Below are 15926 nucleotides of genomic sequence, written 5' to 3'. Positions count from 1 at the left end.
GGAATCCTTTTGCAGAAAGGACTGCTTCAATGCGGCGTGGCATGGAGGCAATCAGCCTGTGGCACTGCTCAGGTGTTATGGAGGCCCAGGATGCTTTGATAGCGGCCTTAAGCTCATCCAGAGAGTTGGGTCTTGCATCTCTCAACTTTCTCTTCACAATATCCCACAGATTCTCTATGGGGTTCAGGTCAGGAGAGTTGGCAGGCCAATTGAGCACAGTAATACCATGGTCAGTAAACCATTTACCAGTGGATTTGGCACTGTGAGCAGGTGACAGGTTGTGCTGAAAAATGAAATCATCTCCATAAAGCGTTTCAGCAGATGGAAGCATGAAGTGCTCCAAAATCTCCTGATAGCTAGCTGCATTGACACTGCCCTTGATAAAACACAGTGGACCAACACCAGCAGCTGACATAGCACCCCAGACCATCACTGACTGTGGGTACTTGACACTGGACTTCAGGCATTTTGGCTTTTCCCTCTCCCCAGTCTTCCTCCAGACTCTGGCACCTTGATATCTGAATGACATGTAAAAGTTGCTTTCATCCGAAAAAAGTACTTTGGACCACTGAGCAACAGTCCAGTGCTGCTTCTCTGTAGCCCAGGTCAGGCGCTTCTGCCGCTGTTTGTGGTTCAAAAGTGGCTTGTACTGGGCAATGCGGCACCTGTAGCCAATTTCCTGCACACGCCTGTACACGGTGACTCTGGATGTTTTTACTCCAGACTCCGTCCACTGCTTCCGCAGGTCCGCCAAGGTCTGGAATCAGTCCTTCTCCACAATCTTCCTCAGGGTCCGGTCACCTCTTCTCGTTGTGCAGCGTTTACTGCCACACTTTTTCCTTCCCACAGACTTCCCACCGAGGTGCCTTGATACAGCACTCTGGGAACAGCCTATTCGTTCAGAAATTTCTTTCTGTGTCTTACCCTCTTGCTTGAGGGTGTCAATGATGGCCTTCTGGATAGCAGTTAGGTCGGTAGTCTTACCCATGATTGCGGTTTTGAGTAATGAACCAGGCTGGGAGTTTTTAAAAGCCTCAGGAATCTTTTGCAGATGTTTAGAGTTAATTAGTTGATTCAAATGATTAGGTTAATAGCTCGTTTAGAGAACCTTTTCATGATATGCTAATTTTTTGAGATAGGAATTTTGGGTTTTCATGAGCTGTATGCCAAAATCATCAATATTAAAACAATAAAAGGCTTGAACTACTTCAGTTGTGTGTAATGAATCTAAAATATATGAAAGTCTAATGTTTATCAGTACATTGCAGAAAATAACGAACTTTATCACAATATGCTAATTTTTTTAGAAGGACCTGTATGTCTGAAACTTCCTTGTCTGATCATGTGAGTCTAGCTCAGATTTACAGCAGCTAGCCTGACAAGTGTCAATTCCACTACTTCCAGTCAATGGTCTGGTAAGTGGGTGATGCACAGTAAACCAAAGCCACTTCTGCATCTTACCACCGAGCCAAGTACCAGGAGAGGCAGGACTTCTCATTATCTTAGAAAAGGGTATTTCAGTCCTGCTAGTTGCAATGCAGCATGTCAGTGGATTCAACAAAGACATAAGTGTAACAGGGACAGAGATTCTTCCTGGGAATGGGACTATAACTTTTTTTTTCTCTCCACAAATAAGTTATTACCCCAGTCCCACTTTAATAAGACCTATAACTTTTGGCGTGAGCAGGGTCTACAGGCAACAACCTCTAACATAAGATGCACTAATTAAAGAAGCACCCATTACCAAAGAATTATCACTGCAGGCAGAGTAGGATCATCCGCCAGGCAATCTAGACAGGTGCTTGGGGCCTAGTGGGTGTCAAGGGGTGCTTCAGCCACCTTTTACCGCTCTCCACTCCAGCTAACCAAAAGGACCACAATGGGGACCCAAATCTACTACCCTGCCTAAGGCTCCATTACATCTTAATCCCTCTCTTGCTGCAGGTACTTAGAGAGAGTCTGAAGCCTTAAAATTTACCTCTTATTTCAGGATCCTCTTCAGCCTTAAAGGGAATGTCCAAGCAAAATAAAAAAAATGAGTTTTACTTACCTGGGGCTTCTACCAGCCCCCTGCAGCCATCCTGTGCCCTCGTAGTTACTCATTGCTGCTCCAGTCCCCCGGTGGCAGCTTGCCGACCTAGGAGGTCGGCGGGACGCATTGCGTACATATTTACGCATTCCCGCTTGTGCAGGAACATTAACACATACATTTTTACGCATTACTGGTTCAATGCGTAAACATTGAACCAGTAACGCGTAAAAATGTATGTGTTTATGTTCCTGCACTAGCGAGAATGCGTAAAAATGTACGCAATGTGGCCCGCCGACCTCCGAGGTCGGCAAGCTGCCAGCGGGGGACTGGAGCAGCAGTGAGTGACTACGAGGGCACAGGATGGCTGCATGGGGCTGGTAGAAGCCCCAGGTAAGTGAAACAAAATTTTTTATTTTGCTTGAACCTTCCCTTTAAGATGAAAGATGATTTGCCGCAGAACAAGGTCTTTATCCCCACCAAACCCCGGGGCAAAATTCTACGACTCTCCAGGTCGCAGATTTCACTGCCCGGGGAAGGCAGAGCTTTGTGCTGTAGCTCTGCCTTCAGTCGCGTCAATCTCCATGGATCCATGGAAGACTGAGGGAGCGGGGAGAGGCGGAGGAGATCGGCACAAATTGACTGGAGCAGAGGCAGAGCTACTGCACAAAGCCCAGCCTCCTCCAGGAAGTATCAGAGAATTTTGGCACGGAAGGGTTGGTAAAGAACTCATTCTGCTGCGGGGAAGCGGCGAATCATCTTTCATCTTAAGGCTGAAGAGGATTGTAAAATAAAAAAGCTACATTTTAAGGCTTCAGACTCTCTTTAAAAAAAATGTGACCACTAAGGAAACCATAGGTTGCGAACCCAAGCCTTTTTTAAATGAGCAATGCAGGGGCTCATCAAAAGTATCACAGTACAATACGTTACTTTGCAGAGCTGTATGTGCAAGATTGTCGGACCAAAATAAATTAGGAACAATCACATTTAGGCAAGGGAGAAGGGTAATAAGGTGCAATTGACTACGGTATGAAGTTAAGTCAGTAAACCACTCTGAGAAATAATCAGCTCACAACACCGCATAGTACACTCAAGAAAAGTTCCTGCCCCTAATAGGACGTATACAGTATACAGTATAAAGATTTACTGCCTGGCTTGTTGGCTTGTAAGTCTAGCAGAGTCATGTTGGACAACACTCTGTGAGCTAGAGGAATAATTAGTTAGCAATTAAAATAACTAATACCCATGTTTATGCCTCAATTATATAGTATTATGATTAAGGAATCCCAATACAGCATGGTTCTGCAGAGCTGTTAAGAAAATAACACTGTTGCCCCCTTCCTTTTGATAGAAGAGAAGACAATATATACCGCCTAGGACCAAGTTACCCCAGGCAGTTTAGTGCTCTTGCCCTTCTCTACAGCATGATGTCCCAGGGGCGTAGCAATAGCCATAGCAGCTGATATGGAGCCCTGTAGCAGAGGGGGCCCAGTGGGTACTTAATGTATTCACCATTAACTTTTATGTGTTTCTCCACCCTCTGTCCTTTTTTCAGTGCCCATGGACTATGTGCAGTGTTGACTGCATGAGAATGTGAATTTCCCAATTAACATATATCCATAGGGTAGGGGCAGGTGGTATTGCGTAAGAGTGCCTTCATCTGAGGGCCCCGTGTAAGTTTTGCTATAGGGCCCCATGATCTCTAGCTACGCCACTGTGATGTCTGGCAGTTTTCACAAAGCTAAATACAGTCCTGCTAGCATCACGGGAAGAGAGCGAGAGCGAAAGCGAGAGTTCATCCTGCTTCACAAATGCTCTGGAGAAGACTTCGCCAAAAACCTTTTATTCATTTTTTTCTTACCCCTCAACCCTTTACCTACCAGATTGCTAAAAGTGTTCATTTATTTATGTAATTTGTTCATTTGTTTATGTATTATGATCAGTACATTTTTAAAGATAACAACATCTTGTTTAAATTGAACTATGCCATTTCACTTCAGTAAACAGAACATCGTAAGAATTTCAATCGGCAGAGAGAGTTACGTTTCTGCAGGTTACCGCATACTTGAACCAGGCAATTCAATTCTTGGTCTCCCCAGAGGGAAGCAGAGAATGGTGCTAGTGGTTAGTGGTGGAATTTTAAGGCCAATATATTCCCTTGATAATTCTATGAAATCATTTCACTGCAAGGCAGATCTATGTAGCAAACAATAGCAAGCAGTTCTCTCATATTCACACTTCCTAACAACCGTTAAGGATTCTCTTTACTAATGTGGAAATGTCTGAAAGTTGTGTAAGCTTTATTGAGACATTTGGAAATACAAAAAAAACAAAAACCTCTTATAGGAGGATGGGAGAGCTTAGGTATGAAACATGTTCCAAAGAATACTGAATACTCCTGTGATTGTGCACTCCATGTCATATGAGAGACAGGGCATACACAATATAGATGTGACAAATGACATATCTGCGTAACGGCAATCAATTACCACCGTGACACAGCAAGTGCCTCACTGGACTGGATGTCATCTCAGCAATCACATATCCCTTTTCTTTTACCTGCAAATGTCTTTACCATTATCCAAGAGGTCTCTCTAATTAAACCGAGGGAGATCTATAAAAAAAAAAAAAAAAAAAAAAAAAATCCCCTCTAGTGATGGTCGATGAGTTGATGCAGTATTATGCAAATTTTGTATGCAAATGTATGCAGCTTGGTCGTGAACCAAAGAGATCCTAATGAAATACAATGTGATTAGTCCATTCTCAAGCCGTGTAAATTTGCATAATACTGCATCAACTTAAAATGATTTGCATGTCACTGACCATCCCTATTCCCCTCCATAGTGGGAAGGCTCTGGATCGTCCAGAGGCTCTCCTGACCCTCTTTGAACTCACTGTTTCAAATGCTGGGTCCCTTTTTAACATATTCGACCAGTCAAATATGGTCTTGTGGTTACACTACTGTCCATGTATGAGCACATCTGTACTGGGCATGAGCGAGCACAGGCCGCACATGCCCAGTATAACTAATTGGCTTGTGTACGGCAGGAAAAAGCCATGTACCACATGCAGATTTATTTTACTGGGCATGTGCGGACCGTACTCGCATGACCAGTAAGGCTGCGCTTGTACACGGGCAGGAGTGCGGCCACAAAGAAGAAGGTGATCCTGTGCAGCAGCGGTGGGTTTGAGAAGGATCTGGGAAGCCTGTGGACTATTTTTTTGAAAACTTTACCTCCCCCCACAGGTTTGCTTTAACTCAGCGCTAAGTAAATACACAGGCCTGTACAAATGCTTGATCAATAGCTCAAGATAGCAAAGAGGCAACGTTAGATATTATGAAGACAGGGGCCCATATGCAATTCACTTTTTCTCCTGAGTTTTCTCCTAGGTGACATTTTCACACCTTGCCATAACATTCTTTTTTAAACCACCAGCAAAAATACTCAAAATAATGTTGCTAGTACATTTTCACCAACTTTTAGGTAACTTTTTAAATTGTAAAATGCTTAAAAAGTTATTTTAAAAAGAATATGAAAATTATCTCCTAGGAGATAATGCAGGACAAAAAGTGAATTGTATATGGGCCAGGATGTCCTGACTGGGAGTAATTACAATGGTGACTTGGCTGAAGAAATGGGGTTCATTCTGCAACCATCGTAAATTGTTGATAACACTCCAATAACCTCAACTATTCCAGTTCACTGCTTTGCTCTAAACTCGCTATTAAGAGTAAAACAAATTAAATAACTAGCTACCGTCTCCTCCCCCTAAAAAAATACTTCCCTACCTGCCACCCATTGGAGCTATTCTAAGACTATTCAAAATCAATAATTAACAGCTGTAACAGCATTCAAATGAACTGCCATTTGTGATCTTTCAAAGCATGAAAACAATTATAAATACATTTCAATAAAAATTGACTTTTTTTTTTTCTGTGGTCTATGGAGTTCTTTCAAACAAATCCTTTTGAACATCTGAAAAACGTCCGGTTTACAAATCACATTTGACAGTGATGCGAGGGAAGTGGACCTCACATACGGTACATTGCTCCATACAACATTACTTACTCTGGAAGTGTTGGCGTTGGCAATGGTGTAGGTGTAGATGGAGGAAGAGGGCTCTGGTCTCCCCCTGTCTGTTCAGAGAGGGAGTATTTGATATTTGTGTATTCATGTCCTTTCCTCTTGCTTTTCTGAAAGCAGAACATCAAGGTGTGAATTGACTAACACACAAGACTTGCATTATAACACTTTCTGGTTTATTTAATAAAGTTGTGTCTCACTCTTGGAAACTGGATTACAATGTCGCTTTTGAAATAGAATATAAACTTTTGCTGTCAGCCCAATAGTTGACTACATCACATCAAGGAAGCAGTAATGCTTTTTTTTTATAGGATTCGCAATTTTATGAAACATAACCCATAATGATGTCCATAGGAAATATGTTGACAATTTTATTAATATTATTTTGTTTTATAAATTACTAGGTAAAAGGCCTGCCAGTTAAAAAAAAAAAAAAAAAAAAAAAAAAGTGTGCTGGGCCTCAGACGCGACTCCCCTCTGCTGCAGCACGCCCACGCGACTAACGACTCGCCGGCTGCTACTTATTGTATGGGAGGCGGGGAGAGGAGAGAGGCGGGGGAGGAGAGAGGCAGTGCGAAAGCCGGCGGCTTCATCTATTACATTGCTGCTGGCTATATTTAATTAAATTAAGCAAGATTGTCATAAATTTGGCCGCAGCGAGACGGCATAAACATAACATTTCTAACATTGGCCGCTGCGGCCACTGCGCACATTGGCCGGCCAGAACTCGAAGTGGCTGGCCAGAACCCGAAGTGGCCACACTATGGGTTCTGGCCGTAACATATATATTTAACTACCATTCTCTGCACGTCCATTAATAAAATTATTCAGAGCTCTGTCAGCTCTGCACAAAGCTTTTTTTCCCTTATAATATTTAATTACATTAAAAGTATTATGTTTGATGAGCCATTAGCACAGAATGACATCTAAGTGGAACTTAAAATGTGCCAACAATAAATGCAGAAAATATCACATAGAACAAAATGTGACCATTTCCAGGACATGTAGTGTTATTAGGTTATGTTCCACTAAATAAAGCGCAGAAAGGAATGTGTTAGGACGCTTGCCAACATTCACATAGCAGGTAGCCGATTTTTTAAAAGTTCACAATAGGGCTGTAAAGCAATTCTGTCCCCCAAAAGTATAACTCTGAAAAGCCATTAGCAAAAATGCTCAACTATTTAGTATTTCCAACAAAAGCTGGATGTATTTTCATTCAAGGACAACTGAAGTGAGAGGGATATGGGGGCTGCCATATTTATTTCCTTTTAAGCCATACCAGTTGCCTGGCAGCCCTGCTGATCATTCTGGCATCAGTAGTGTCTAAACCACACACCTTAAACAAGCATACAGCCAATCTTGAAAATATGTCAGAAACACCTGATATGCTGCATGCTTGTTCAGGGTCTATTGCTAAAAGTATTAGGCTCGGTTTACATTGAGCCTAAAATAGCTTACGTTCCTCTCCGATTAGCAGAACACAGCAGCGGAAGCAATGCTTTCCCAATGGGAAAGTTCACATTGCTACGTTCTGCTCAGTTCCGCTGCCTGCATTTCGCTCGTCAAAGCGAACGTTTCCCGACCTGCACAATCCTTCCGCTCTGCTTCACGGAGCGGAACGCAGGGCAGGAGCAGATGCAGGCTCAATTTGAACCGAGCTCTACAGGCAGAGAGATCAGCAGGATAGCCAGACAACTGGTACTGCTTAAAAGGAAAAATATGGCAGCTTCCATATACCTCTCACTTCAGTTGTACTTTAAAATGGTGGTGACAATAGTCTCTAAATTGGCCGATTATAAAAAAAAAAAAAAAAAAACAACCAAAAAACAAACCCGAGCATGTAAAATATTCAATATATAACGTTCCAAGGAGTGAGATAGAACTCACCTGCTCTTCTTCAATCCTGCGTTGCAAGGTTTCTATGTAATGCTGTACAGCCATGTATATAAATCTGTACTGTGCTTCGGTCTGAACCATCCCTGATCTCTGAGACCGTACCATCTGAATAGTCTTGGGTACGTCAATGTCACAGTCCACACCTACATAACAAAAAAAATAACTGAAATGTTGCAAGTTAAATTTCAGCACAAAATAAGCAGTAAAGACAGTGCTCAGCTAGTAATTGAAGATGCGCCATAGTAAATCATCATAAATATTTGGCTGTGCTATTTAGTTAAGAACGCCTAAAAGAATCTGCAGAAATATAACTTGAAATCCACTACTTGGCTACAATAAAACAAACAATGTTAAAATCCATTTGAGGAAAAAATGATGAATAAAAGGATCAAATCAGCATATTAGATGATGATTAAATATCCTACAACCTATATTTCTGATCCACCATTTGTTAGATGTATTTAGGATCTGACTAGAAAATGTTCCTACATTCTTTGAGGGTTGTTGCTATATTTAAGGACTGGAAAGTGTGTACTGCAAACATGACAGAAGCTTTTTGATTGGCTAAAACTTCCATCTTCCTTTGAGCATAAAGGCACACACGCCATACCGCCGCCAACGACGGGTCCGTTAGACCCTCCCGCTGGGCGGATGTTCAGCCGACAGCAACAAGGGTGTGCGCGCTGTCGGCAGACTGATAAGGCAATTTCTGAACGATCCGCTGAGCCAATCGTTCAGAAACAGCCTTAACAGTGCGTACACACATGCTACTGTCGGCTGAACGTCTGCTCAGCGGGAGGGTCTGGCAGACCAGTCGTTGGCGGCAGTATGGCGTGTGTACGCGCCTTAAAGAAAAAGCCAGTCAGAGCTAGAGAAATTGAACAGTGCCCTTGCTGTGTCTGATCATGCTGCCCAAAGGATTGCGCTGTCCTGCATGCGCAGTACGACGCAGTACGATCCTGTCCTGCCACATTTTCTATCAGCTTATGCTGCTTATATTTAAAGTGGTAAGAAACTCAACATTTCTTCTGTGCTCTAAAAGCTTATTTATGCCATAAAACATATTACCACAAGAAAAAAAAATGGTAGCAACACAGCATTCACACAGTTAATGCAGCAAGTTCTTTTTCAGTGAGCAGTTTCTGGCCATGTGATTTTTTTTTTTTTTTTTCATTTTTTTTTTTTACTAAACGTAGCTCACAGAGAGCTTGCTGGAACTGAACTGCCACATTAGCAGCTTGCTGGAACTGAACTGCCACATATAGTAAAAGCAGAGGCAGCTGAGAAATGATCACTAGATAGATTTTAATATATAAAACAGCAGCTATGCAATGGCAGCTTTCAGAGCAGAAAAACTGTACTTTGGGAACTTGTAATTTGTAAACAGACAATATTCATTGTGCACAAAAACAAATATGGTAACTTTATGGGTAATACAAAGTAGGAAAACCCATTTTTATTGAATGTTATTCCACTTTACGGCCCACTGTGAGGTGAATTTATTCAGTGCAAATGATAAATGGGACTCAACCCTTCCTAATGAACATCCATTGAACACATTTATTTAGTGTGAATGCAGTTAAACATCATACAAAACCAGCACACACTTGCTACTTGCTAACTGTTGTACCAGTTATGTATGCGGTTTATCGTATTCACACTAAATAAATGGGATCAGTGGATAATCATCCTGGAAGGGTTGATTCCTATTTGGATATTTGCACTGTTGGGTGATTAACTGGAGGCTTGATGGACCTCTAACTGTATTGGGACTCCCTGCAATACATCTCAATATTCCTGAGGCCTACACACTACTCTTGTATGTGGGGTGCAATCTGGCACAGAGGTAGCTGCACACACCTTCAAGATTGTGTGTGTGTGTAGGAGGCTTAGAATTTAAAGGGAACAAGAAGTGAGATGTATATGGAGGCTACCATATTTATTTCTATTTAAACTATACCGGTCGCCTGGCAGTCCTGCTGATCTTTGGCTTCAGTAGTGTCTGAATCACATTTTTGTCAAAACCATCTGATCTGCATACCTGTTCAGGGTTTGTGGCTAAAAAAGGATTAGAGGCAGAAAAGAAGCAGGACGGCCAGGCAATATGCATGGTTTAAAAAGAAATAAAAATGCCAACCTTCATATCCCTCTCCGGTCAGTTGTCCTAAGTAATTAGGGGTGCATCTATTAAGGATCACACCAAGCATGCGTGTGATGAGGAGCAGATTATTAAGGCAGCACGATTTGACAAGGCACTCTTAGCAGCCAGTGCAAGCCTTATTGTCATCCAGCAAAACAACAAACTCGCATGCAAATGTTCAAACAAATGCATTCACAGATTCACTCATCCAGGCACCACTGTTATCCCTACAGCTGAGTTAAAAGCCGGGGTCTTAGTTCACAAAAGAATGCATTCTCACGCTTAATCACCTATACTGCGCAGAAGTACCCAGGTAAACATGCATAGTGCAGACATGCAAACATTCATTGCATCAAACCTATCTAGGGATTAGGAGCACACAGCCTGACCTTCTCTCCTGACACTGATAGCGCATCTTACCAATCGCACAAGGGAGCTAATGTAATGTATCCATGCGCACCAGGCACATACACCAGCATAAGCTGTGTGCATGCTGACAAAAAAATGGGAGTGTAGTGTAAAATGACATTAGCAGTTTAAACAAAAAAACATCATGCTCAAACGTATTATTTTCTGTCAAGGGGTTAAATGTAGATATGACGTCAGCTTGGTAAGATGACAAGAAATATAACCTATCCAGTAGCCTATCTCTGGAGCCATATGGTCCACTTCCCTGTCCGAGCGCCTGGTGACAGAAGATAGCAGAGGATTCCACACCCACCTTTTTCTCGGATGACATCGATGAGAATATCAATCACAATAAAAGTGCCTGTGCGTCCTATTCCTGCACTGTTAATAGAGAAAACATCAGTGTGGTGAGCAAGAGACAGTCCTGGAGTGCCAAAACACAGGCTTTATTGTGTAGCCTAAATAGTAACACATTCCAGCTGGCAGCACATACATAACCGCTTGTTTTATTACACAGAAGCCAAAATCCTAGGCTGCCACTATCGCAGGAAGAGAGAAATGAAATGGCAGGTACTGTGCTAGCTTACACAATGAGAGAAAAGCCACAACAATCAGCTATGCAGCAGGGCTGGGAAATGGGCCTACATTTCACCCAGAGATTTCTGTAAAGGTCCTCTGCAGTTTAAAGGTTAGAGAACAGAAAAATATTTTTTATTATTGATTTATATAGCACCAGCATCTTCCGTGACACTGTAGATCTAGGTATGTCATTTCCACAGAAACGTAAGGGCCGGTTCAGACAGATGGCTGCTGGTGTCTGTGCACGTCGTTTACTGCCGGGATCCACCACATCCTGCAGTTAGATGATTGGGAGCGCTCTGAGGCAATGAGTTCACTATTAAAGCACAAGCGCCACAGTCGATCAAATTTTCCAAGACGCTGCATGTAGCTACTTGCATTGACTGCATTCGCGGTTCTGTGCCCCCCTAGTGGATCAAAGCGTAACAGGATAAAAAGCGATGTCATAGGCTTTTCAGCATGGTAGCTGAAAAAAGTTCGACATCAGCAAAACAAGTTGCCGACAGTCGCCTGGTGAACCGGCCCTATGCCTTCTACATAGAGTTAACAGACAAATTCAATGTTCCATACATTAAAAGTATAAACTCCAGTCACAGAAATGACATAGTATTGTTGTCAGTGAGGCCAAGCTGCATACCAGTTGCATTAAGTTTGCATGAAAGCTGAGATTATTAGCATCTCACTGACCATCTCTAGTAATGACATTAGACTTGGACTATAGGAACATTAGACTGTGACAGTTAATCACATGACATTTTATTACCAACACTGCTGTCACCCGAAATAAATCACAAAGTATCATTATGAGTGACAAATTCCTATTCTGAATGTAGCTATAGCCTTCATAAGTCTTGATGACTTCCCATAGTATAGTAGACATTGCAACTCACTAAGAAAGGGCTGGTTCAGACGGACGCTTGCGGAGCGTTTACCGCAAGCGTTCGGAACGTCGCGGTAAATGCTCCCATTCAAGTGAATGGGAGCGTTTACACTGAGCTTTTGTGCGAGTTTGCACGATCGCGGCGTTTGTGTCCCGATTTTCGCGAGCGTTCGAGCTGCCCCTGGAAGCGACATGCAGCTTCCAGGGGGCGGCCAACCGCGACGGCTAACGTCCCCCTAGGGGAACAAAAAACGCGACCGCATCGGAACGCGACGGCTACTGAAAGTCTGACCGCGCAGCCGCCGCAACGCCCCCAAACGCGACGCCACGCAGACGTTCGTCTGAACCAGCCCAAAGAAAAAAAAAAGTCTACAGAAGTTTATTATTTGCCCAACCAAGTGCAGTATACAGACAGTACAGCAAACACATTTTAAACAAAACAGCAGCTGCTAATCATAGCAGTTGTTATAGGCACAAACAGCTCAGCAGACTGAAGTCCACCAGATACTTTTTTATTGGAGTCAAGTAATAACACAAACCAGCCCATATGCAATTCACTTTTTCTCCTGAGTTTTCTCCTATGAGATAATATTTCAACTTTTTTTTTCAAATAATTTTGTAAGCACTTTACAATTGACAAAAATACCAAAAAGTAGATTTAAAAAAGTACTCAAAATTATTTTGAGTATTTTCTCACTTGCTGGTGGTTTAAAAGTCATTTTATTGCCAGAGTGTGAAAATATCACCTAAAAGAAAACTCAAAAGAAAAAGTGTACTTCATAAAGGCCCTCGTTTTGGGTGTAGCTCTTCCTCGGGTGAGTAAGGGCTAGGCCAGAAACATGCTGTGTGTTATCACTTGACTCCAATACAGCTTGTCCTTTGTGTGTCGTGTCCTTTCAATTTGGGTTATGAGCTAGGGTGGTGTACCAGCAGGACACTCTAGTACAGCTGGCTGTGTTCATTAACTGGGAGCACTGTGGTAAGAATACCAGAATTGTGTGGAGTCCCCCCCCCCCCCTCCCCTTTTGATGCTGTTCTTCCACAGGTAGCCTGCACCACATTTGAAGGACATTCCCAAAGAGCTCTATATGCTGCTTAAAGATTGCCAACCTTCTCTCAGACCAATTCCAGACCAAACTTCTCAAGGATCCCAAAATCTTGCTACTAGGACATAACCCTACCTGTCTCAAACACCTAACACAACAATATATACAGTCTGTCACAGCGGCAGCTAAAATAAAAATCACATAACAGTTCTATGGCTAAAGCAAGACTTGATATACTCTCAACCGCTACCCAATCTTAACATGATAATTCATGAGGAAATTATTTACCACAAGAACCTAAAGAAGCAATCAGATTTCATAGTTTTGAAGAGACATTTACTCAACACACTAACATTAAAACTGTAATTTACCTGCAGTGAACAACTACCGGTCCAGGGTCAGGGTCCGGTATATTATCTTGTTTATGATGAACTTCTTCTAGAAAGTCCAAGACACCACCAGGATCAGTAGGTACACCATGATCTGGCCAGGTTTTGAAATGATATTGCCATACAGTCCTTTCAGTGTTCCCCTTAAAATGTATGAAAATGACAACAATGTGTTATTTCTATTCAATCAGCAAACTCAATGCCACAGCAGGAGCGCAAGGAAGAGATTTTTGACACCGACAATGATTACCAGGGCTTCTATTCACTGCCTAAGGCTGTAAAAATATAAATCATGGAAAAGGCTAGATGACGGAAATAAACTACTTACTTGTCCTACTTTTGAAAGTTTAAGCTCTCTTAATATATAGTCATGAGCTGGTGTCTCTTTGACATTTCTCACTCGCATTACTCCATATTCCTTTAGGGCAAATTCTTCTGGCCAGTATTTCACACATTTACTCTGGAAACAAAAACGCACCTTGTGTTAGAACATGAGGCAATTTATGTAAAAACGCAACAAAAGCATAGGAAACTGGAGAGGCATCTCCCCCTTTAACAGGTATTTCAGTCTTGCAAGGATGTTGGTAGGTTAGTAAGGTCATTTCAGGCATCTTAGATCTCTTAGTAATCACACTAATGAAATAACACCACAAAGATTCAATGTTGTACAAACACTATGCCCCCCCCCCTCCCCCCCAAAATTAAAATAAATAGCCCCCCCCCCCCCACCCCCCATGATATCAAGTAGGTGTGGTTCTTCTGCACAAGCGTGTCACCGTTATAGCAACATGAGATGGCAGGCATAGAAATTACTGTGATGAAATATTCATATTACTATTATGCACTTATACAGATTTATGCAGAGCTTTATAGAAAAAAAAACTATCCCCATGTAATGGATCACACTTGGGTGTGCATAAAATGCACATGGTTTTCCATGGACTATTTTTGTCCTTGCTTTCAGTGTGCGTTTTCCGCACATGTCAGCTGACAGCAGAGAAAAGCGGTGGAGGGACACAGCGGTAGAAAGAGCAGAGATTGCTGATCAGATAGCAGCAGTGGGGGTAAGTGATCGGGTGCATGGGGTATAGGTATTATGTAGCCCAACCCCACATGGGCAGTAATAGTGTTAGCCATAGGTGGGGTATTGTTAGGTGTATGTAGAGGTAGATTAATGTTAGCTGTAGGTGGGAGGGGGAGGTTAGTGTGAGAGGGAAGTTAGGTAATGCGAAAGAGTATCAGTAAAATAACCAATATTCTACTATCAGCATTATCCAGCGCGGAAATAGTAGAATATAGGTAAACATCGGTAGATATTCTACACCCACATTTCCGGATGCCTTACGTTTGTTTTATTTTTTTAAAGTACCAGTATATGCTTCGAAGGGAATTGTGTAGTGTTTGAACAATTGTGTAGTTTTCAAAGTCATGTGATCTAAAAACAGAATGTTAGGTGACTCGCAGGACCACTATATCATGGGTACAAATGTTAGCAGTTGCCATTAGTCTCAGAACCACTAAACTGTGGCAGGTAAAATCACTGCTCTGGGTGTTTAAAGTTGTGGCACAAGAAGTGAAGCAGGTCTTGCCTGCCAGAAGACTCTCAGGCCCATATGCAATTTACTTTTCTCCTAGGGTTATATGTTCACACCTTGTCAATAAAGTTACTTTTAAACCACCAGGAAGCAAGTTTTAAAATTCAGCCTGTAGTGTAATGCTGATTTATGAAAGCGGCAGAAGGGGGAAGGGCGGCAAGTATATACAGGATGCTCTCTGAAATGTTGCCAGTGGAACTCTGGGAAAATTATTTCTACCTGCTAAAATGGTGTGAAGATAAAAAGAGCTATTGGAGATTTTTTTTTTTTTTTGCAGACTAAGAGCTTTGGCTAAGTGAAACGTTGGATCTTAATGAAGATCTTTAATCTTAAAGAATTTACAAAAAAAGGTCTTTTAGATGTGGCCGTTTTATAAACATGGAATAAAGATTAAGGTGTTCAGAGGTCTTTGAATTAGCACATTTATTTTTAAATGCTGCCTACCAGCTCAGAGCATTAAGCGACAATAGCCAATATTCTGCACAAACCTGCATATTACTGTTTGTTTAAAAGCAATTCATTTCCCCGTGAATTAATTTTTGAAAATAATTGATCCAGAAGTGGATTGCAACAAAATCTCGATTTCAATTTTGAAACTTGTAGTACATTTCTAAAGAAAGAGTTAATGTTTAAACAGCCACCTGCAACAATCTAAACATAAAAGGAAATAAAACTGCACTATTACACAACCCACAGACAAGTACTAAGTCAGTTGGGTAAGTTAACCAATAACCTTCAGTTTTAATGTGTAAGATGACCATACAACGCACCTTGCCTCTTTCTACTTCCTTTGTCGTCATGACAATAACTCTGGAATTCTCCTGGAAAACCATTCTCCAGAAGTCGTTCACCGTGTTCTGCAAGCAGCCCTGAGTAGCA

General features: G+C 42.0%; 1 protein-coding gene across 2 annotated transcripts in view; it reads right to left on the bottom strand.

Annotated features, from left to right (window-relative positions):
• Positions 1-15926, bottom strand: part of PTPN11 (protein tyrosine phosphatase non-receptor type 11) — a 61644-nt gene that overhangs the window by 6744 nt on the left and 38974 nt on the right. For both annotated transcript variants that reach the window (XM_068245876.1, XM_068245882.1), the window contains exons 9-14: positions 15818-15926; positions 13781-13912; positions 13435-13595; positions 10872-10939; positions 8002-8153; positions 6100-6224 (exon numbers count right to left, since the gene is read on the bottom strand). The exon at positions 15818-15926 is cut by the window's right edge and continues 50 nt beyond it. In XM_068245876.1, coding sequence (XP_068101977.1) covers positions 6100-6224; positions 8002-8153; positions 10872-10939; positions 13435-13595; positions 13781-13912; positions 15818-15926 — 747 coding nt within the window. The remainder of the gene's footprint in view (positions 1-6099; positions 6225-8001; positions 8154-10871; positions 10940-13434; positions 13596-13780; positions 13913-15817) is intronic.

Source organism: Hyperolius riggenbachi, chromosome 1 (genome assembly GCF_040937935.1).
Source record: "Hyperolius riggenbachi isolate aHypRig1 chromosome 1, aHypRig1.pri, whole genome shotgun sequence".
Taxonomy (NCBI): domain Eukaryota; kingdom Metazoa; phylum Chordata; class Amphibia; order Anura; family Hyperoliidae; genus Hyperolius; species Hyperolius riggenbachi.
Note: the sequence above shows the minus strand (reverse complement) of the source record. Positions and strands in the feature narration are given on the sequence as shown.